Source organism: Nylanderia fulva, unplaced genomic scaffold (assembly GCF_048542155.1).
Source record: "Nylanderia fulva isolate GAGA-0341 unplaced genomic scaffold, ASM4854215v1 Scaffold5, whole genome shotgun sequence".
Taxonomy (NCBI): Eukaryota; Metazoa; Arthropoda; class Insecta; order Hymenoptera; family Formicidae; genus Nylanderia; species Nylanderia fulva.
This window is the reverse complement of record NW_028190587.1, coordinates 3,421,730-3,446,253: the sequence shown is the minus strand read 5'-3', so window position 1 is coordinate 3,446,253 and position 24,524 is coordinate 3,421,730. Positions and strand designations below refer to the sequence as shown.

General features: G+C 32.9%; 2 protein-coding genes across 3 annotated transcripts in view; one reads left to right on the top strand and one right to left on the bottom strand.

Annotated features, from left to right (window-relative positions):
* Nucleotides 1-20,885, top strand: part of LOC114941642 (puratrophin-1) — a 285,051-nt gene extending 264,166 nt beyond the window's left edge. Inside the window, 11 exon segments of the mRNA XM_085487025.1 lie at nucleotides 15,058-15,081; nucleotides 15,083-15,503; nucleotides 15,844-16,096; nucleotides 16,390-16,465; nucleotides 16,555-16,728; nucleotides 16,846-17,217; nucleotides 17,410-17,553; nucleotides 17,654-17,867; nucleotides 17,950-18,066; nucleotides 18,156-18,359; nucleotides 18,442-20,885. Coding sequence (XP_085343151.1) covers nucleotides 15,058-15,081; nucleotides 15,083-15,503; nucleotides 15,844-16,096; nucleotides 16,390-16,465; nucleotides 16,555-16,728; nucleotides 16,846-17,217; nucleotides 17,410-17,553; nucleotides 17,654-17,867; nucleotides 17,950-18,066; nucleotides 18,156-18,359; nucleotides 18,442-18,662 — 2,220 coding nt within the window. The 3' untranslated portion in view covers nucleotides 18,663-20,885.
* A 276-nt stretch (nucleotides 20,886-21,161) lies between these two features.
* On the bottom strand, nucleotides 21,162-23,457 carry Syx17 (syntaxin 17). 2 transcript variants are annotated; one of them, XM_029316670.2, is made up of 6 exons: nucleotides 23,338-23,457; nucleotides 22,990-23,228; nucleotides 22,701-22,914; nucleotides 22,384-22,607; nucleotides 22,007-22,223; nucleotides 21,162-21,927 (listed from the first exon to the last, which is right to left on the bottom strand). In XM_029316670.2, the coding sequence occupies exons 2-6, from the start codon at nucleotides 23,119-23,121 to the stop codon at nucleotides 21,785-21,787; spliced, it is 930 nt and encodes a 309-aa protein (XP_029172503.1). In that variant the 5' UTR covers nucleotides 23,122-23,228; nucleotides 23,338-23,457; the 3' UTR covers nucleotides 21,162-21,784. The 2 variants fall into 2 exon arrangements, with proteins under 2 accessions (XP_029172503.1, XP_029172504.1); XM_029316671.2 differs by having other exon boundaries at nucleotides 22,701-22,896; nucleotides 22,990-23,455.
* Nucleotides 23,458-24,524: the final 1,067 nt, after the last annotated feature.

Here is a 24,524-nt window from a genome sequence, read left to right as displayed (position 1 = left end):
TTGACATATCCAGTAATTTTTAGGATGTACAAATTGTGTACATAGTAATGTATATTATATTCATGCAATAACAAAAATGCGAAAATTTTATATGAGATTATTATTCTGCATATATAATGAATGAAAAAGAATGTTTTTTATGTGGTATCTGGTATATACATTTATAAATTTATTAATTTAAATCGTAAAAGTGCGCTTATAGACATGTCTACGAAATGTCAAGGCGAAAGAAAAGCGTTGACGAAAAAAAGCATCCTACGTGTTCCTGTTCCCAATCGTATGCCCCCTATGTGGGCAATGCTATTATCCGTCGATTATCGGCGGCACATCGATGATAATTAATGCATGCCTGAATCGAGTCATGTCATGTCAAGCAGGATGTCTGACGCCGCGATATTATAATAATGTAGGACAATGCTTAAGAGATTCATATCATGGAGAGAGAAAAAGAGAGAAGGCGGTGGACTATTTTATTTAAGAGTAGTTAACTTTGTCATATACACGATTAAAAAAGTGTAGATCAAGATATAATAGTTCTATTCGATCATTTCCTGTATGACATGCAAGAAAAAGAATTCTTTCTATTTTTATTATTTGAAAATACAAAATATATTTAAGAAAATAATTTGATGAGATGATGATAGATATCAAAATTATGTCATAAAATCCATTTTATTGTAATTTTTTATTATAAATGCATACAGAGAGAATTTTTTTTAGAATTTACCCTGATAATCATGATTGATTTTATAAAAGTTTCTCTGATTAATATTTATATCATAATAAAAAATATTAATACGTATATGTCCATAGTAAATTTTACTAAGTTACATAGTAAAATTAATCGAACATTATTTTACATCTTATTGTGGTAGATATTAATATTTTTTATTTGATAAATTATAATTAGAGAGAAACTCTGATAAAATTCTTCCAATATTTTATATTGTCTTACCATGGTAAGTTTTCAGGGTAAATTTTAAGAGAAAATTTTCTCTGTAAATAAAAGGCCATAAGAGGAAAAGTTCGCAATTTCAGTTAAGATGAAAGCGCTTAAAATGAGAAGCGTGGCATAATTCATCAACGGTCACTTACATTCCGTATTTTTTCCGGCTACGGCGATTTTAACCGTTTCTCCCGACTCATTCCGGTATTTAGCACAGTAAAAAAAAAAATATATATATATATATATATATATATATATTCTCTTTCGTATATACTTTCATATACACACATTACCTACCATTGCGCTACGACGGTACGAATAACTCTCGAGTGGTTCATCAATCATCGCATTTTCCTACGTGCTCGGGCCTTGCATCTCGTTGCACTATGCATTCTCGTTGCGGCTGCGTACCGTAATAAATGTATCCGCTGTAAGTACACGGCGCGTATTAGCGCGTAAGTCCGTGCTTATTTGCGTGACAAAGCGTGATATTCAGACGCCAGCATGTTCGCAATATACTTTGCCGTTAGTTATTATTCGTGTCGCATGAACAGTATATACGGGTCGGGCATGGCGACGGAGCCGGAGCTAAGGCCCCAATATCACCATGGTATGCTGCAGACGTGCGGAAAGCCTCTCGGAGGCCACGTTTTCGAATATACCGTTACAGCCGTGCTACTGTTGATGGACAAGATATATGTCGCGATAGATAAGGATTAATTATGCTACTGGCGATAAGATCCTTTTCCTTTCGAAATCCATTTGTTCGCCACAATACGCATTATTTGGTGTCACGCACAATTTCATGCCTTCTTGCAAGTTCATCGAACGATTCAAATGATCCAGAGAAGAAAGGAAAGAAATATTTTAATATAATAAAAAAATATATATGTCGCGATAGATAAGGAAATTATTATGCTACTGGCGATGAGATCTTTTCCCTTTCGAAATCAACATCTGTTCATAATTCGCCATAATTCGCATTATTTACTGTCACGCACGATTTGATGCCTTCTTGCAAGTTTATTGACCGGTTCAAGTGATTTAGAAAGTAAAGGAAAGAAATATGTTTCATTTTTTAAATTAATAAATGATTCAGTATAGGAAAACGATATTTTTGTTTCCTCGAAAAGATTGCAGATGAAAGTGAAGATGTAACTGCAAGGTAAATTGCATTAAGGTTAAAACGCTCGCGCTTCTGAGAGAGCATAATTGGATATAAGAGTAACTGCTTCCTGATGACCGGGAGAGTTAGTAGATTGAGCCGGAGCGAGTGGAAGTGAAACGGCTTTTAATGCATAATCCTGAAGCACTCCTGCCTTCTCCCTTTACCCGCGAATTGCCGTCAATTCAGCGCCGTCATCTGACGAATGCAAAGTAATCGGTGCACTTGAACCCTATGCACTCTCGGCGGATGCTTTTAAGAGAGTGTCCAGTATGTGGAGCAGCAACTCGCGCACGCACTCGCGGAATATAATCTCTCCGAAGAGCTAGAAACTCCGCGTCGTGGAGTTATGGTCATCATTGTAAGGAAGTCTTTTTTTTTGCTCGATGCTCGTTAAACCGAACTCAATCAGAGACGGATTACAGGTTGCTTCGCGCTAGACAATTAAGTCAGGGCGAGCAGATTGTATCCCACGCTCGCGTTACGTTCGATTTCTTCCTCCTGCGCGAATCATCGGCGGATAAGTCGCACCATAATGCAATCTGCGGGCTACGCATCGGTCTCCGCCTGAGAGTCACCGCGTTCGTGATCAATTACATCAGAGACGCTTATGTAAACGTCGATACTCTCTCGTCTCACCTACGGTACGCATAGCTTCCTTTGGTATCGCCTTTGAATCCACGAGACCGAGTAATGTTCGATCCGCATCAAATTGATCGAACAATCTCAGATACTTCCGTCGATCCTTGCAGTAATTGCAATCTGTGCTCGCGCTCCTAGATATAATTACTTAAGTAAAGAGAGAGAGAGAGAGAGAGAGAGTGTGTGTGTGTGTGTGTGTGTGTGTGTGTGTGTGTGTGTGTGTGTATGTTGTATGCAAGGTATATAATTATATCTCTGAATATGGCAAAATCTTATCTAAATAGCGAGAATGTTCTCTCTTTTTGGAATTTAATAAATAATATTTATTAATAATGCAAATATATTATGCAAGTGCAAGCATATGATATTAATTATTAGAAGGTTATAAAATAAATATAGATACTTGCTGTAGATATTACATTTTATTCTGGCAGAAGACAATCCTTGGCTAAAAGTTGAAAAATCTAATTGAAATTTTTTAACACTACTATGTAGTAATAACTACATGCTATGTAATTGGAAAACAGAGCATTGCGATATTATCTGTCAGCCGTGACACGGCGATTTGACTAGCAGCACCGACGAGCAGGATTATCCGTTTAACCATGACCGATGCATTCGAGTATTTCGCGATACTCGCTAGAAATTGAATTAGTCGTAGTCCCTGGAGAGGCAAATTCAATCGTGACGTTGAACTGATCCAATCTGTCGGCGAAGCGTTCGTCCGTGAAAATGTATTGTAAGTGATATAACTTTTATTATCGAATTTAACGTAAGCAATGCTGTTTGTGATATTATTATTTCATAATAACTCACACTACTTATTTAATCTCAACGTTATCTTATTTACAACTGAAGATAGAATCTTTAGTTTGCACAAACTCTAAATGCACGTGGATTAAGATATCCTACTTTAAAAGAAAAATACTTGAGTTTTAGATTATCGTGGATAAACGGATGTGGTATATCGCGAAATTCTCGACTGACCAAACGTAAGAATTTTAATATTAAATATTTTGACAATCGAGTCTCAAAATTAGATTTATTAATCAAATTTATTTTATGTGTTAATAATTAAAATAATTGAAATATCTTAGAAAAAAGAAGACAAGAGATCTTTACACATCTTAATAAGAATTATTATATATTATTTTATTATTAAGGCTGTGTCAGAACGATTATTATCAGTAATTGTGTACTTAGGAACGTGTATGATAATCAGGTATTAATCATTCGCGGTAGAATTGCATAAGAAAGAGCCCGAATATAATATTATGAATTTCATTATCATTAGGAGTGGAGGAATCTTGGCTGGGGAATTTATGACCTGTGTGTACGCGTCGCTGGCGATGTGCATAACATCGTCGAGTTATTAGAGCGCGCGTAGACCTCACAGTTCGAAACCTTTTAAGCTGAGAAAAATAAACGTTTCATGGTCCAAGAATAACTGAGCGATGCATGGGACGTCATGCAAGTCACGTGCAACCAGGACTAACGCGTAAAATTGTCATCTCGTAACAGCTCGTGGAGAAAGATCTCGACCGAAGAAAAGAAAGTAAGGCGGGATGAAAATGAGTAGAATAACAATAAATTATGAATGAAAAAGTCTACGAAATATTTTATTTCAATTCAACTAATCATTATTTTGTGGGATAAAATGTTATATTGAGAGATTTGCAAGATCATTATTATTGTTGCATCGCATTTTTCCATATTGCACCAATAGCTACAGGCTCGGTTATAGCACCTTTTTCAGATACGAACGTAATTTCTTTATTGGAATCGATATAATGGTTCACTTACAGTAGCAGGATTAATCAAGCATAAGAAAATGTGAAAAGATATTACAGAACACGGAATATATTTTTTTTCACTTTGCTTCAAGAAAGGAACTGTAAGAATATAATGAAGAAATTACTATTGAATAACGTGATATTAAATAATCATGTTTCTTTTAATATTAATTACGGCAGATATTTGTTTAATTGCTCTGAATATAAGTGAATGTAAAAATAAAGACAAAATATATTACATATCTCATTTTCTAGAAAGTATTATGTGGCACGTTTAGACTACTTATTTTTCATCATGCAGGATAATGATTTTGAATTATTGCCAGGTGTGGTCACGATTAATGGTCGTACATGTCGATGAAACTCGAGCATACCAGAGAGTAATTCCGTATTATATTTTGCCATCAACGCAGCAGTCGCTATGCTGACATATGTTTTATGCTTTTACCCTTTAATTATCGGAGTCGGCAATATTGAATTAAATATAGAAAGGGTGAGGGGAAGAGAAAAGGGGAGGAAAATGCTTGTAGAGCATGCTACAAAGCGATAATTGTACATTCTCACACATATATTTCTCTTATAATTACTTGAATTATATTTGATTGAATAGTTATTCGACTGCTTTCTCTTGTGACATATTTGGAATTTGATGATTCCCTATACAAAACAGCACAAAACCTCCATAAATTATAATTTGTAATATTATATTATATTATATTTAAATCATAATTTGCAATATTACATATTCGTTAAACGTAATTATTCATCATGTAATATAAAATAATCAAAAATAAAATCAATACTTTAACATATAAAATTAATAACATAACGCAATTATATAACGCAATTTCTTTTGATACAGCTGCTAGTATATTGATACGACGCAAAGAAAAAAATATTCCAAAGAACTTCACTATATACTACAATATATAGTTAACGCTAACAAGAGTCTATAAGCACATTATACAAGATTTATGGCTGTAATAATATAAAAGGTTATTTACGGCCATTCATACTCTGATCATCTCTTAACGCTATTATGCGTTTGTATGATCTATCGATTGCGGCAGCTCTCGCTTTTCATTCTGCGCAAAGATCATCTGGCAGCTGTAAACTTTCGCGCTAACACGGAACGCGCCGTTGAGGTTTTCGATAAGTTAGCTACTCCCCAAGCAACGAGAATGACAGATGCTAGAGTCTTTCATGCCTTATTGTGCCAACACGCTTTGTGCTAATATTTGTTTCGTCATGAATGCCAAACATTTTCCGGAATGTTAGAATAGTGTTTATGCAGTTGTAGTGTCTCGAATGTGCAAAACATTTTGTACAAAATTCAGTTGAAGTGAGACAAACAAATATATACTTCAGGCATCAATAAAACGTATAACTTTTATTCTTATTGACAGCAATTTTTTTTTGTAGTGCTACAAAAAGTATTTTAATTATTACAAATAGAATTTTATGTAATAAAGCAGAAAAAAGATGCGAATATAAAATAGTCATTTATGTTTTGAATCCATAAAATTAAATATTTATGAATTCTATCTACATTATATGTATTTGTTTTAATTTTTTTAATTTGATGTGCATATATTTTTTGCATAACATAAATACAATTTATATAGATTTAAATACATTAAAAGTTTTTCCATAGGCAAATCGAATGATTAAATCTTGATATTCGCAATTTTTTCCATTTCCAATTTTTTATCATCTTTTCAGTACCTATATAAACATAGTATATGTGAACAACAATCTAATAAAAGTCAGGTTGAATATATTTAACTGATACTTGTAATACATCTTTGTTTGCTAGTGCATTCCTGTCATTTTAATAGCACTTTTCATAGCGTGATGACACGCAAATCAACCACAAAAGTCAAACATTCGAATGCAGCCTTGCGGTTCCTCCGATCTAAAGTGCATGTAAGAAGCCCGTAAAGGTACACAACTGAAAAACGACACCCCATGCGTGTGTTGCGCATAAATAATGCGTCCAGCCTCACAGATCGAGAATCGAGTGTGTAACCACTAAGGGGTGCATTCCCCTCATCTTCTTCCCGTGTGTGTCCCGTCCGGTCATAAATCACTCTTTATATACGTTTCAGCGCGAGATCGTGCTCTCGTAAAATCATTCTTCCCTTCACGTGGTTATCTTCGACAAAAAATGTAACCACAAGTGCGGTTGCAACTCTAGACTTCTCACGATTCTCGTTGGAATCTTCGGCTCTTAGCTCGCGGCAAAATTTTTTTCAAGGATAAATGTGTGAATACTAAACGATTTATAAAGTTAGAAATCGTTAGAATTGCGGTTCGCAAAATTAGAACTTTCTATTTATCATGCGGTAAGATCGTTATAATTCTAACATACTTTAAATTTTTACTGTCATAACTCTCTCTATATATTCTTTTTTATTTATATGTATATATAGTTTTATATATTACGATAAATAATATAATATAGCGTATATATCATAATCAAAAAATTAAAATATAACATTGTTATGTGATATTGCATCTGACACAGTATTATATTGTTTATCATGATTTATGTAAATATATGATAGGATTTGTCGCGATTATGTTTCGCGAAATTTGTTTTCAGATCGCATTATTTGATTAATAGTACGCGGAATGAATAGAATATACAGGGATATATCGGTAACAAGATCATTTTGAGTGTCGCAAAGGCACTGGACTTCTCACAAACGATTTATATGCATAGTTCCTATCTGCATCTATATCGGCAATAAGGGAGGATCATGGCCAATCAATAAAGTGAACAATAAAATCATGGATGGAAATCGCGAAGCGCATAAAGTATAGATCGGATCGATCGATCATGCTCTGAGCATGAATCGACCTCGATTCGATTCGGATCGATCTTTTCTCACACTATCTCGCATGTCTTCCTACCGATGAAAAAGGCCTTCAGGAATTTCTAGCGACGTAGTGATTACTGAGAATCGAATATGATCTCATAAAACATGTTCAAGAATAATCACGAATCTTTATATCAATAAAAAGATATGTGATAAGTTTATAAAGAATATACAAATTAATTCAAATTTTTGATAAAATTAAAGGAATTGTGAATATAAATAATTTTTTGCATTAGATTCTTTTAAAAAATTTTTCAGAAGCAAGTTCTCAATTACTAAACACTGTTTTATTTAAATTATGAGTATTATAATTTTACAACGAATTATTTTGCGAAAAAGTAGGGAATGAACTCGTGACTAAAGTTAAAATTTACGACCAACCCGCCTTCAATCATCTTGATGAGATACCATGAATAAAAGCTTAACGAGAATTTACATCTGGTCTAACAGTTTAACGATTGCATCTTGTGACGCACCTCTCGAATTAATTTATCGAGGATGGAAGAGGTGACATAATTTTTCAAATATACGACATTTTTCATGATGAAACTACGACTCGGTTAAAATTTTACAGCTTTTCCATAAAAGATCTGTCGGGTACAGAAAATAAAATTTCGCAACAATTAAAGGCAAGCATTTGATGTCGACGGGAGAGACAGACATCGAAATGTCTAGGGAGAGAGAGCTTACAAGGCGACAAACGTAGACGTCTAGTCGAGAGATACGACCTTTGCCGTCATGGAATGCGATATCTCGAGACACTTGCTCCATTCGTAGCTATGGCGATTATCGATTTCATGTGCGACCGGTACTAGTTTTCATCGCGAATACCTGCATTTCTGCAGCTAATCTCGTGGTGCGCACTCAAAAAGGCAGGAAGAGAAGAAGTGAAAGTGGTCGATCTCGTGCGGGAAGGGCAGGAGGGAAAGTAATAAAAGTACTCTTGAACTTTGCAATAACACTGTTGGTGTCGAAACGATCTGACCGATGTCTTGTATGCGTATTTATGATGAAATCTCGAATATGCACTTTTTTTTATTTTTAATCATTTAAACAGAGGACACATTCAGATTTCATTGCGATAGTATACATACAATCACATCATATATACTTAAATAATATTAGTAACTACATATTTTTTTATTAAAATAGATATATCGTGAGAAAGTAGATAAAAAAATAATAGGTAAAAAATAATTAAAAAGAGATTTTACATATTATGTATGTAAAACATATTTAAACAGAGAACTTGCATATATGGTATTGTAAAATGATCTATTATAAAATAACTATATGCAATAATATACTTTCTCTGTCTTTAAATGTCAGACCTAGGTACGCTGTGTCATATTTTATTGCTTAATAAATTATACGATCGTCATATGTGCAATCGTAAGCGAAGTGCTGTTATGTATGAAACACATTACTGTACATCTCGGTTACGCGTTTTTATTTTCTTATTTAAAATCACGCCTTATTAACCTAGATGTTTTTTTCCTACCTACCTTTCTTCTGAAATTATGCAAATTAATGTATCGCGTATGCTTATTCATGTTAGATCCTGTTCCGTTTTTCATTAATGGAGAAATGCCCGCATGTCTATATTTACATCAGTTACATCGTTGCATTCTCTGTCACAATTTTTTTACGTAGTAAAAGAAATTTTTAACATCGTATGGCAGTCATTGATCGTAATATGCAGATAGAGGAAAGATACATTTAATCTCTTTTTAAATTTACAAACATATAGTACGCATAATTATTTTATTTATAATGCAAATTGTGCTATTTTTATAAATAAAATTTCGTTAAAATTTATTGACATATAAAGTTTGTATTCTTATATGGAAGTAATTGCATTAAGAAATTAACATGTAGCTGTAACGTCTACTTGCAGTTTCATGAATATTCAATAGTCTTTCGACTTCATCTTCTCTTGAGATTTATTTATTTAACTTATTTGCTCCGATCATAAATTCAGTGAAATGTGACAGGCCGAAATGTTCGTGAATACTCGCGAATAACATGATGCATCTCTGAGCGTGTCCCGCGTAACTCTACCTTTTCTGCAGTATGCAATAGGATTGCAGTAGGAGAAAGTATCGTGACAGGTAATTTGTTGCCGCTGGAACTGGCGTTGGATTTCGTCGCCTTGAATACAAAGAACGAAATTTTCTTCGGTTATCTGGATTAAAAACAAGAAGTTGCCATTTGAAATTTGTATCCGGAATTGAATCTCATGCGGGAAAAGAAGTCGCGTTTAACATAACTTTCGAGAGTTCTAAGCAAGTCTACGGCAAGATTCTCGCGTGATTTATCGCAATGAAAGTTTTGACCATAAATAGTTAATGCCGCAAGGATAAATATATTATATCTGCAATTTATAAAATTGCAATTATATACTTTAAAGAATGTTTTACTTCTTCAAATATATATATAAGCTTTCTAGCACATTTATGGGAAAGCAATTTTTCAATAATGATGGTTTGATTTTATCATTTTATTTGCAGCACACCTGCCATTTATCAGGAAAATTTATACAACAAAAAATTATCTGTTTCATAATAAATCTCTTTCTATTTTACTATTAAACACTATTCGTCTTTTTTCTGCATTTATCGTAAAAACTGCTTTCTGAATATTTGCAACTGGCACAGCAGGATCTATCGACCAATCTATTTTTACATGCCATATATTTGTATCTTGCGCAAAGAAAGAAAATCAATGTGATAACGCTTACTACTATATTGCATTCTGTTAAACACATCCGATTCGTTCGCATTTTATCGTCTGCAACTTTCTTACGCGACATTCCTCATTGGTCAACAACCTGTTACTGATGAGAAACCGATGTTCGGTTTAGTCATAGGAAAGTTCTCGGCGATTGTTTGCGAGAAGAGAGCCGGTCGAACTGGGAAAACCGTTTGACAGTCAACTACTTGTCAGCTCACATCCGCGTCTTCGAATGGTGTCATCTTATCGTTCGTTAAACAGTTAGAAAAATATTGCCAGTACCGGTTGAAAAATCCAATACAAGTCGCAGCCAAGAAGTATGCTTGATGTAAGAGCTCGCCCATGTCTAGCGACAGTGAATGATTACTTTAACGGTTAATTAACGTTGCTTAATGGAGCACGTAAAGACTGATAGGGAGGAAGATTGAGAATCGTTTTAAATCGCTGTGATCGCAATATGACAACAATCGGACAATATTGCATATCTATGGCTTGTGTCATTTTTATTTCTTACTGTATAAGATTAATGGAACATCGAGTAAGGTCAGGAAAGGATAGGTCAATTTAAATCGACGTAGCCAACTCACTCACGATGTATTGGCATCGCATGATGTTAATGTTCGGGAGGAATTGCTTTAACTCGTGCAGTTATATATTTTGTAGTTTATATTACACTATTCAATCAAGTGTTTCAAGCATTTGAAAATTTTACGAATTTTAAATCAAATTTTAAGTAATTTAATTATAAGCAAAAATTTAGTTAAATATATTTAAAATTATATACTATCTTGATCTTATATATAAATGATTATATTGTTGATCAAGCATTTGTAATGCTGTTTATAAACGAGCAGTTTGCAGTAGAAACAAATAACTCGTGATGCTCTTGAATCATAAAATGGAATTCAACTTGTTAGCATACCATCGCTGCATAAAGTATGACACATGTGACCGATTATATCAGATCTTATAAGACTAGCATGATCAAACAATCACGTGTGAATCATTAGACTTACAGACCAACTTTACCAGTCCAAAGAGCTCATCTGTCATTAATTAAACCACAGGATATTATAAATAAAATCTCGTGATTTACATTTTTATCGCACTGTGCGCGGTCTTTTTTCCGGCTTATATTTCGCAAATCCATGCAAATTTATTTATGTCGGTGCTGTAATGAATTCACAAATAATAATGCTTTAAATATTTAGAAGTAATTATTTCCAGCCATCGTTGCACCCATGTTTACGAAAGATTGCACATACCTTAAGTCAAGGATATATGTTAATTAGGTATTTTCATGACGCTCGCATTTGAAGAGATATATCGCAGTCGATTCCTCCTGACATCAGGAGTAACCTCTGTCTACAATAGGACTTTCCATCTTTGATAGATATGCCGTTCGTGTGTTGCCATAATTAGAAAGTATAATCGACGCCGCGTGTTTATGGTGCTGCAGCAATCTTTGCGCTCGCAAAGTTCCTTGTATTAATTGACAATTTATTATGATAATCAACGATAGTATGAGTTAATGGATGCGCGCGCAAGCACACAAAACACACATATAGACACACACACACACACACACACACACACACACACACACACACACGAAGGTTCGTAAAATTGCAGACAATCTACGTATCTGCGAGGTTGCTCACGTTTTAGCTCTAATCTGCTTTCACGCTCCAACAATTATGCTCCGAGAGGTGCCTTTTTACATTCCATTGTAATAACAAACCACAAGAGTGTTATACTGAGGAATTTTTGTATTCAATTTCGCGTTATGTAACAATAATTGTCATGTAAAATAACTTCAGTGTAACATATTTTTTAACTGCCGATGAACAATGATTTCTATGTATATTAAGTTTAATATTTATGATTGATGTATTTTACAACTATTTATATATTTTTTAATACACGCAGTAATGCGCCAATTTTAATCATTTAAATATAATCGTATCGTAATTTTTTGTACTTGATTATACATACAATTCAGTCATTAATTTAATATATTTATTAAATATAATTTAATATATATTTGATTTATTTATTAACTCAATATACAATCATTTGAGAAAGTTGTTATATAATTTAAACAATTATCGAGCTTGAAAATTTACATCGTGTACATTGTGTCTTATCATTTATGGCTTATTTGCTTGATGGTCTTTTAAATACATAAGTACAGTAAAATAAGCATACTTTCACAATGATCTTGGATTTGCGCTGCATCTAAATATGCGCTTCACAATGAGGGCGCGGTAATAAATTAACAAGTCATTGGCAGACTTTCATAATAATGCGGGTTGGTTTTCTCTCGTGTAGATAAACTAATTAAGCCCGGAAGCGGAAATATAAAATACACACTGCATAAATCTTTAAAGGATTTTTCTGCGAGACATTCGCTGCTGGATACGTGAAATTTAATAATCGCCCCTATGCACGCGTAATCCACAAAATGCATACGAGAGTCGCACGCTTATGAGAAGAGGATTATACCCTGTGTTGAAACGTTCCCTCTGATTAAACGATTCAAGAAGAAAGAGAGAGATGATAGCATCACACACGACCCTCGAGGTAATAATTTACGCACTCTGTAAACCACTTATAATCAAAAGGTTGGAACGGACGCAAATCGATTCGTTTTGATAGAAAGATTCGATTGAAAAGTGCACGAACCCTCCATGGATAACCAGGAGATTAAAAAATATTGTCGACACGTGCGAAAAATGTTGATTTATAATTTTAATATTCGATTATTTTGCAAAATCTAATTTGGATTAGTATTTGTAGTTACATTGCATAGCGGCGATTACTAAAACGGAATTAAATTTATATATCTCGAACTTTGTTTCTAAAGTAACCATTTTCTGAAAATGCTATCATTAATATGATGAGAGTAATATTAAAAGAATCAAGTCATTATTTCGATAAAAAATTAAATACATGTGTTTTATTGATAAACGTGTTGTTATTAATAAATTGATCGATAAAATGTATCCTTACACATATCTTTAAAATAAAAAAGATAAAAAGTCTGTAAAAGATATCTATAAAAAAAAGAGAATAAATTAATTGTAAAATATTTGTTAGACCATATTGTATCGATGCATATAAATAATGCTATGGCAAGGCACGCTACTCAATATTTAAGGGTGCTAGCGTGAAAAAATATAATATTGCACGTGTTGTATAATTTTCTCACGAGTGTCATGCTTCAATAAGAGGACAGTAGCTCTGATAATTTGAGAATTTTGGGGGGATGAGCCACGTGTGTACATAAATGAATGTATACCATCGAGTTGGGCGAGAAACACTCTAAATTGCGTTTGCAATCGATAGGGCAAGTAATAAAAGAATAGACATAATTATTTCATGTAATTATATATTTTAAAGAAAGCAATTTATCGCTAAATTAATAATATCTAATCATACTTGAGAAATTAATCTGCAAATAATAATAATAATATGTCAAAGATTTTTTTCATATATATTTATAGTTGTATAAATTTATTTTTAATAGATCAACTTTTAAAAATATATTAACGTTTTGAAAAATAATAAAAATGTCTTTTATATCTTATTTGAATAAAAATTGTAAATGAAATATTTTAATACATACATATACATATGATAAACAGGTCCGTTTAAATTGCATTTGCAATTTTCATATATTATAGCTTAGATCATCGCATAGAGTGCAGTAAAATGTAATCATTTTTAATAGCTCACGTTTAATAGCATTCTTCGCCCTGATTATTCATATTCGAACTCTGCATATTTCCCTTTGATTCACATCACATGTATTAACATGTCTAAAGCAGTTACGTGTCACACACTTTCTACTTACAATATTAAAGTGTCTCAACACTGCGGGAGACGTGATATTTTATCAGGGATATAATATGACGTGTATCCTGCGTCGACCGATGTGTTACGTGCGAAATACTTTCTTCTTTGTACCGAAGCTTCTCGCGACTTTTCCTTCTCCATCCGATTTCATTTCTTGTCATCGTATATTAATGCGTCATTTATTTATATCTATAAAAAATAAACAGATGAAATTTTTTTATTATACGTGATATCGACTTGATTCCTATCCGATGATTTTTCTCTCTTCGATCCATAACCATTACAATATCTTGAGCGATCGTGGGATGAGATACAGGGGAGCATCTTTCGTCACGGACACTCGATCGGCAATCCATGTTCCAGGATGTAGTCGAGCCGTGTCTAAGTGGATTTCACGCTCGCGCGAATGCGAGAGTACGTGTATCATCGCATCATCGGGATGCGATTCCGTGCGTGCACGCAGGGGTTTTCCGTGTAAATGCGCGTGTTATTCATCCCTCTTACAAGCGTGTTGCAGACCTCTACGAGAGGTGGCGGCCGGACGGTCCCCTCGGCTTATCGTGACATTATTTATCCCCATATGTCGATTTATGGTCCCTCCATTAAGATCGGGTCTGTTAAACGCTGCGGGAGTTCTGCAATTCTGCAGTACCAGAAGGGAAATCGAGGTATTGTCTCATTTCCAGAGATGGAAGATCTTTGTCCTTTATCGCGCCCTTCGTTATGAGCTGGTGGATGAAATATTTGGTTGACTTCCGTTATGGTCTATCGCTCGGAAAGTTTTGAATGAAATTCCAGATAGAGCTTGAGAGACGAAACTTTGTTCAGAAGCGATGCAAGAAATTACACGAATTTATCGTACTCACAGCCCTAACAGCACACATCCTGAAGACGTTCAGAGAACATCCTGAGGATGTTCGAATGTCCTTTGGATATCCTTTGAATATCTTTCGAATATGTAGTGCTATTAGGGAGATTACGATCGAAACTACAAGTATACTTATTCATCACTGATCTGTATCTCTCTTCGTGTTACAGAGACACCTGGACAAAGGAAGCGATCCTTGCTGAGGCGGCGAGCGCGAGCGGACTTCGCGAGCTTGCGAGATCCTTGAAGCAGCATCTACGAGGATTCGGCTCCCGCTTGGAAGATAGACGGGAGTACTTGGAGGACACGTCGAGATGCTGCCTCCTTCAGGATCGCGCTTACGAATGGGCGCAGGAGGCTCGTCTAGCAAGCGAGAGGAGGTCCCAGCAATTCTTGATGGCGAGGCCGCCTCTGCCACCCGAACACTTCAACGAGATGATGGCTTTGGCGGAGAAGCTCGGTAACGAAGTTCTCTTGGAGCAATGTCGTATCGCGAGGAACAAATGCGCGGAAGCCCTTGAGATCGCCAGGACTACGTCCGCCCCAGGAAGTCCCGCGAGAAGAAGGTCCTTCGCTGCTTCCGAGTCTACCTCCTGGGATGATGCTTTAGCAAAAAGTAAGATTTTCAAGAAAATGTCGAAGGTCATCATTTTTTTAATGTTCTCAATTTTTAAAATCATGTATCTTTGTAACTAAGTCTTAAATTAAAATTCTATTAAAGTGAACTTTACCTGAAATTAACTAAAAAAATGTAGTTTTGTTAATAATTTATTTTTACACGGCTTAATTTACGAAAAAGCTTTTATTTTTAATCGTTTATAATTCGAAAATTATTGGTGCCTCGACAGTTTCACTGAGGAAAAATTGTTTTCAAATCGCCTGAAGAATCTTCATTAACAAGTGGTATAGTAAGTCTGAGACATTCTGTATATAATTTGGAATTACGTGTTCTCCAGGGACATCCTGGGATGATAGCGATAGCAGTGCTTCGTACGCTTGTCCGATGGAAAGCGTTGGCTCAACTGGCAGCAGTGGTCGACCGGTGCTGGACAACATCGCCGAACTTCGGGAAAGTGCTGAACAACTCTTGGACTGCTCGCCACCACGAACACCTCCGCGAAGTCCGGCTCCGAGGAGGCTGGTGAAGCCACCGGTGAATTCGCATCTTCACAGATCAGCCAGCATCGCGCCAGGAATGAAGGCGAAAAAGTATTTTCCATTTTTTAATAATAAATGGATTTATGTTTGTAAATTACATATTAATTTTTGATACGTATAAAAAATTAATATTAATAAAAACTAATTGAGAATATAATAAAAATATCTTATAAATAGAATGATAAAAATATTAAGCATGTAATGTGTCTTACACGCGTGACATTTCACTACTGTAATAACATTGAAACGGTTTATTGTTCTTTCGTTTAATTTAATTTATTTTATGCCATCGTACTCATTATTATACGGTCGGAGTGCCATTAATGAAGAAGTTCACCTTGCAGAACAATACTGCTCATAATGAGGGAGATGATACAGACTGAACGAGACTACGTGAAGTCACTCGAGTACATAATAGAGGTAATTGTCATGTGTACATCATTATAGTTTATTCATAATTTTATTATTTATTCTCGCGTATACTAATACGTTTGAATTTTCTCGTGAAGAATTATATCCCGGAACTAGTGCGAGAAGACATTCCGCAAGCTCTTAGAGGACAAAGAAACGTAATCTTCGGGAATGTTGAGAAGATATACGAATTCCATAGTCAACACTTTCTACGTGAACTGGAGCAATGCGAGCAATCGCCTATGCTTGTGGGACAATGTTTTCTCAGACACGTAAGTATAATTATATCAATTCTTGAAGAATTGTAAAATATCAAAGAGATACTTTATCTAAAATGTCTTATAAATATTTTAATATGTTAATTAATATATGTGAATATTTTAATACAGGAGAAAAAGTTTTACCTCTACGCCTTGTACAATAAAAACAAACCAAATTCGGATTCATTAATGGCGGAATACGGCACAAGTTTCTTCAAACAGAAGCAACTAGAGTTGGGGGATAAAATGGACTTGGCTAGCTATTTATTGAAACCGGTCCAACGAATGGGAAAATATGCTTTGCTACTTCAGCAGCTAGTTAAAGCCGGCACAGATCTATCGGAACAATTGTCGGGCAAAGAAGAGAAGGAAGAAAAGGAGGATAGTATGAAACCGATAGTCGAAGGTGAACTCGATTTAAGGGCTGCTGAACAGATGGTGCGATTTCAACTTCGACATGGAAATGATCTTCTGGCAATGGATTCGCTTCGCGATTGTGATGTATGTTATATTTTTTTATAATTAGTAAATTAATTAGAACATAAGGAAATTAATAAAATCGAATTAATTATCTACTTTAATAATTAAATGAATACCTATATATATATATATATATATATATATATATATATATATATTATAATCTTAAATCTATACATATGTATATACATAAATTGTAACATTATTTCGTAGGTAAACGTGAAAGAACAAGGCAGATTATTGCGGCAAAACGAGTTTTTAGTCTGGCAAGGAAAAGGCAAGAAGTGTCTGCGACAAGTCTTTTTGTTCGAAGATCTTATACTCTTTAGTAAGGCAAGAAGATTCCCTGATAGAAAGGTAAAAATTTTATGAATATCGTTTCACATATTTAATTGTACGCATATATGTTTTTTCTTATTTTATTAAATATTACTTATGTATATATATATTTTTCCAGAACCTTGATATTTACATATATAAACATAGCATTAAAACGACGGACATTGGCTTGACTGCCGTTATCGCGGATTCGCCCACAAAATTCGAGATCTGGTTCCGTAAAAGGAAACCGGGCGATACATATACGCTGCAGTGCGCAAGTGAAGACATCAAGAAAGCCTGGACCGAGGAGCTTAGCAACCTTTTGTGGAAACAGGCGCTTAAAAACAGAGGTAATTCTCTATCTTTGTTTTGTCAATTTTGAAACAAAAATTGTGACAATGAATTACACTCGATGATGTTTGACGTTTTTAGAAGTGCGCCTGGCGGAGATGTCGAGCATGGGCATTGGGAATAAACCATGTTTAGATATAAGGCCTAGCGCAGATCAGATTAACGATCGTTCTATCAGCGTAGCTCAACTTTCTAAGAGTAAGTATGACAATTTCGGGCTATCAAATATATCGATTATGCTGATGATCTCGAATATTAAAATGAAAATTTGAATTTTGCTCGCACAGCGCCCAGATTTAGAAACTCTATAGCGGTGTCGATGACGGAAGACTCCAGTCGCTGTAGCAGAAGACCGCACAGCGTAATTTCCGTTAGTTCATCCTCGAGTAGTGGCGGAAGTAGCGGTCCTCCTACGACGCTCAATCTTGGATTAGATACAAGTCCACGACCGCATCATCGTAGTACTACACTGAATAGCCAGTGTAGTGTTGGTGAGTATTACGCTGCAGTAATTTTTTGTTTAAAAAAATTTGATACTAATATCGATTTATAATGCTAATATTTGTTCTGTAGAAAGTGGTATTATTGCTGATATTTCCATCGTGTCGGATGATGGGGGTGACAGCTCCGAAAGAAGTCCTTGGAATTCAACCTTGGAAAGCCCTACGTCTTTACCTACGACTTCGACTCCTCTGCAATCGCCAACTAGCGGAACGGCGGCAACAGTCACCCCGGCTTCTTCGACAGACACGAATCTCACATCTTATGACCAAGACATGTCTATTAATCTATGAACCTTTCTCAATATACAGAGAATATCGCAAAAAGGTGACTGTAATTGATTCACTTGCAAGTTTGTGTTATGATTACAGAGACGTAACGTATCGTCGTGACATATTTAATTAAGCATAATGAAATAATATTGTTGCACACGTATATTGAATACATCGCATTTTTGTGAGCAACTTATAATTTAATGCGAGAAAAAAAATATAACGCCGCATGCAATCCGATAGGTCGCCGCATTACGCTTAACACGTGTGCCCAGCTACAGAACTTGTAATCGCATTACATATAAATGTAGATTATATTATCCTATAGTTACAGAAATGGTACTGAATTTTAACATTTAACTTTCAAGTGAATCTGTCTCTGTATAAATCTATCTTTTGATACACTTCGAAATTCACAGATCTACATGATCATATAGCTATCGAGCTATTACTTATGAAGCTCCATTGATAACTAGTTTCTGAAGTAATAGCAACATGTATTTTCTTATTCCGTCTCATTAATTTTATCAACGTGCTCAAGACACGATGCTAGATAGATATGTTCTATCGAATGTACGATTATATCGAGGTATGCTATAATTATAAATGATATGCACGGGTCGCTATTCTCATTTACATTGGCATTCCTGATCACAGCGGTGGAAAATTTTGTGAATCTTCCCCGATAACTTATGACAATTTTATACACTTTTATTTATATTATATAGTTGATAAATATAATATTTTAACTCCACATTGTGTTCGCGCTTATTGTATTAAGGAAAATATATGATCTTAGGGATGCGCGAATCGTATACAAGTTGAAAAAATATATATATTTTCCTTAATTGCTATCTCGATAATGAATCTAACAGTTTTAATTGTGGATTAATGTTCAGGAATGTGTGTCAAATCAATGCGCACATATACTAATTTGTAATATAATGTAATATCAAATGTTTATATACAATGTGTAGCTAAGTAATATAACCAATATATATTATTTCCAGATTATATATATATAATATTATATAATTCTTTTTATGTCAGTCATTTGTAAAATCTTTTATTATCCGTCATAAATGTAAATCTAACTCTGGCCTGTACTCAAAAGCCAAATTTCTGTTACAGAGTACTCTCTATTATGTTTTAAGAATAAAGTTATTTTAATATATAAGTGTGGATAAATGTTTTAGAAGAGCTTAAGGTCAATTAAAATGATAAGCTTGCCTTAAGACAATCCACACTCCATATTCCAATGTCTTTATTAATAAATCGATTAGTTCAACTATGCAGAATTGCTCGTGATTTCTTGTCTGCAATAATGACTAACCGGAGAGATATCCGCCTTATAAGTATAATACATGTTATTGTTAAAAATAAATATAAAACTTGCAATTTTAAATAATTTTAGAGGAAATTATATTACATGAAGAAAAAAAATCAATTTTGTGAATCTTTATAGTAATTTATTTTAATTTAAATAATTGCGACACACATTGAAATAATAGCTGTTTCGCCAATGTGATTCTGCATTGTTACACTGCTTCCAAGTAAATCGATTAATTAGCCATCCATATTGCCAAGGTCTGTCAAGGTATTGTAAGTATATACCTTATATAGATGCTGACCAAACTGTTTATTTCGTTATTATTATACCTTTTGTGTGAGGATAAAAGTCTCAAGTATTTAGAAGTGTAGATGTAGATCATAGAGTGTTACAAAGAATTTTGGCACAGTCTGATGCACCCTATTTTATTATAAATTTTATTTGATCGCAATTTTATAATATTTTTCAGAGTAAATCACACAATTGCGTTTACATGAATTTAAATTATAACATAAATATGCCATACATCGGTGCACCTGGCTGAGCATCCCGATCTTCGAAAGTAAAACTAAACAAAAGAAAGTAAACAATTTCTATTTTCCACTAGTTTGTGAATCTGTGCGTTTGGTGTTGCTTTTGAATGGAGGGATGTGTTGGAATAACAATAACAAAATAGTACCTTATATAAGAAAATATGCCGATAGTCACTTAATATTATACATGTTCTTAGATATTTATTAATATTTTTTTAAGTAGAACGCTCTTTAGTCCTTAGAATTAAATATTTCCATTATGAGAATAAAATGTATATATTATCTTTAATAACACAATTATTTCAGTATTGTACTATTGTCTAACACCGATGTATTTTATTACTTGCTAAATATACTGTATTGGGTGCCTTTTGTAGAGAATTCAAATCTTTTCAAAAAATTATTATCCCACATTATCTATTATATATATATATTTCTATTACTTCTAATAGTTTTGATCGATTATTGCATATGCATATCATATGCATATCTTATATAATAAAGTATTTATAAATAGTTTAACAATTTATAGTTTGGTCAATGTAAGGTGTTTTTATATTTTGTATTTTATATCTTAATTTAGTAAGTGTGAAAAAACAATATCTTTTAAAACAACCCAGTTCTATGTATTTAAAATGTAAAATATACAATTCTACAAAAGTTTAATTTTGTTAATTTAATCACTTTAAATGTACATAATACATATACATAATGTGTGTTAAGTTTCATTTAGACATGCAGCTATAATTATATTAATATTTGTAGGTAAGCAATTACAAGCAACTTTGAAGTCTTTTACAGAGTAAATCTTTAGTAATTTACAAGGCACGCGAAAGGCATACAAAAAGTTATCGCTTTATAAAAGAGATATGTGCTTATTCTTAATCTTATTTTGGCCATGTGTGGCTATATTTATTAAATTTATATATTGTTAAATATATAAATAAATATAAATAAATTTATAACATATTGCTAAATAGACTATACATATTCTAATTTACAATTCCAATTTGTAGATTCAATAAGATTTACTAGATAGACTAAATATTTTTTAAATATATAAAATTATAAATAGTAAAAGTGTTAAAAGATTTCTCTCAAAAAAATTCGTAAACCATGTAATTTTGTAAGATTACACAGAATGTATGTACAAATAAAAAAACATTTATTATAAATAGAAAAATGTGCAAATATCTCTTAGTAATTTAAAATTATATAACAGTACATTTTTTTGTATGTTTAAAACTGATCACATCACATGTTGACAAAGTCATATTCTGTCATGAATGTTTTTTATCTTCTTTAAAATTATCAGGACAAGAGGCAGATTTCTTCACACTTTGGAGATTAATGGCTGTATTTGCACATACTTCTTTTTGTGATTCTATCTGCTTATTCTTTAAAAATGATCCACCTGTAAAACCTAAAGAAAAATATCTATTATTTATTTTTTGTAATATCAAAAATTAAAATTTAATATTCTTTTAATTTTATATACTTACCTAAAATCCCACAGCTTAGAGCAGCAAGACCACCAATTTTCATTCCAGCTAATAAACCTATTGGTCCTCCGATACATGTACCTAACATAGCGCCTGCTATAGGGTACGCAGCGACTTTATATTTAGAGGCTATCTCTAGATGTCTTTTACCTTCATTCACATTTATTTGAGTTTCTTCAATATTTTCTTCCATATTGTCTACCATTTCTTTCTGATCCTGTTTGTGAAAAAAAATTATATCAATATATATATTTAATAAAACATATAGAATGCTCCTTCTTGTTTTTAAAAGCTGAAGGAAAAAATTAAGAGCTATTTTCTTAATTATGGTTTTATATTATATTACGTAAATGTCCAAATTGAAATTATATTCTTACATGTACAATTTTATTAAATTCAGCAAAGAGCTCATGTAATTGCTGTATTTCCTCTTGCAGACAATTCCAGACTTGTAGACATGTTTGCTGATGTTGTAAATCTTTTTCTTCTATTTGCAATTGAATATCATTATCATCGAATGGATATTCTGTTTCTTGATTTTCATTCTGCGACAATGTGGGTGACGATCTGGATGACAATGTGGATGCATTTAATTCCATCTCTGCAATTGACATTAATATCTATATTAATTCTTAGAATTGTATTGTTAATCAAAATTAAGAAAGAATATTGTACATTGTATTATGTTTCTCACCTAAATATTCCTCAATAGCGCGCATGATGCTAGACCGTGCATGTATTGTCAATTTATCAAATTTATCAATATCAATATCAAGAACTTGCGCTCTGAGAGTTTCCATTTGATATAATAACTCCTTCAACTGCTTAATAATACGAGAAACATTTATATGTTCTTTCCGTATCCGTTCCCAATCTTGTTGATTTTGATACTGCAAAAATACAATTTGCTTATATATATATACATGTATATATTTAAAATATTTAATACAAAAAATTTTAAATTTACATATATGCATATTTACTTTTTTAATATTGTTCTTATGTCGCTTTAATAAATCTACATGGTGTGGAATAGCAACGTTGAAGTTATTAATTTGAATTTCCAGACGTCTTATGGGTTGCTTAATTGTAATATTCTCTGATAAGGCTGACATGGTTGACTTCTTGTTAATGTTGCTCGTTTATAATTCTACGTAATTTATATCTTTGTGATAAGAAAAAATCTTCTCTTAATCTCAAAGTTCACTCTTTATAGATGTACCTAATTGTAAGTTTCATATAATCTTTCAAATTCTCAATCACAGAAGTTTCTTACGATTACGAAATAAAATTAGTTACAACGAGATTGTTCACTAATGGCGTTTTATTACTTTATTTATACTGCCTCTGCCCAAAATAAATAATCAGCTGTTGAGGATAAACACGCAACACATACAACTCATTGTCAGCTCTAAGAAAATAGATGCTACTGCCATCTACAGTAGCAAAATCTTAAAAACTTCCCATAATAATTGATAATTTTATATCACATATATTACAAATAAAAAGAGTATGTGTGCACAGTTAATAAAATATATAATTAAATCCATATTAATCAATCCAAACAATATTCCTAAGTCACACATGTAGAAAAACAATATATAAAACGTGTTAAACGATGACTTTACCAGCAGTGTAGAATAAGTGGCTACGTAATTCTCAGTTTTAAAATAGATGGAGAAACGTGTATTAAATGAGATTTGTTATTTAAAATATATTAAAATTCTATTTTTTCAATATTATTTCTTATTTTTCTTATATAGTTTCTTATAGTTTTCAATCAACAAAATAAAAAATTAAATGTATTTTTCAACACTCTTTACTTTATATCTGGCACGTAACTATAAAAAAATTAATTTTTAATACAGAAAATGATAGTTTGTAGCTGTTTTTGCAACAATAATTTCGATTGTAACTAATTAAAAAAAATGTTGTCTTAACTGAATATACTACCTGATTTTAAGAATACCTCAAATCTGTTTGCGAAGTCCTTTTTAGAAACGTTTCTAGTTGTTTGTAGTAACAAATAATTTTGTCTGTTCGTTGTGTAAATTTCGTTCGTGTTTCATCGTTGTATAAATTTTAAAAAATTTGAAAATAATCAGCATTTGACTTTAATATTTCTCAAATTCAATTGCGCAGTCTTTCTTAGAATCGTTTGTAGATGTTTACAGTGAGTTTCGTTTCGTTTGTGCGGTTGCACGATTTAGAAATTACAATCTTTTAAAAAATTTGTCAAAATTGATTTTCGTCAAATTTAAACATTTTTTAAATCTGATTTTCTCTCAATATCAATTTCGATTTCGATTGCTGGAAATAACTTCAATTGAGTCTAAATTATGTGCGGAAAGAACAGATAAGAAAAATCTTTGAAACTGACATTTCACTATTGACCAATTTTTTAAACAATTGCATATTCAAAACCGTGCAATTAGAAACGAAATAAAACTCACGAGAAACAATTACAAATTATGATTCTAAAAAAAATTGTGCATGTGGATTTAAAATATCTCAAAGT

Excerpts from the sequence above, each read along its gene's own strand:
- Syx17 (XM_029316670.2), bottom strand. The coding sequence starts at position 23,121 with ATGTCAGCCTTATCAGAGAATATTACAATTAAGCAACCCATAAGACGT. Across the intron at positions 22,915-22,989 it reads ATAAGAACAATATTAAAAAA|CAAATTGTATTTTTGCAGTA; the intron begins GTAAATATGCAT and ends TATATATATAAG. Across the intron at positions 22,608-22,700 it reads CGCTATTGAGGAATATTTAG|AGATGGAATTAAATGCATCC; the intron begins GTGAGAAACATA and ends TGTCAATTGCAG.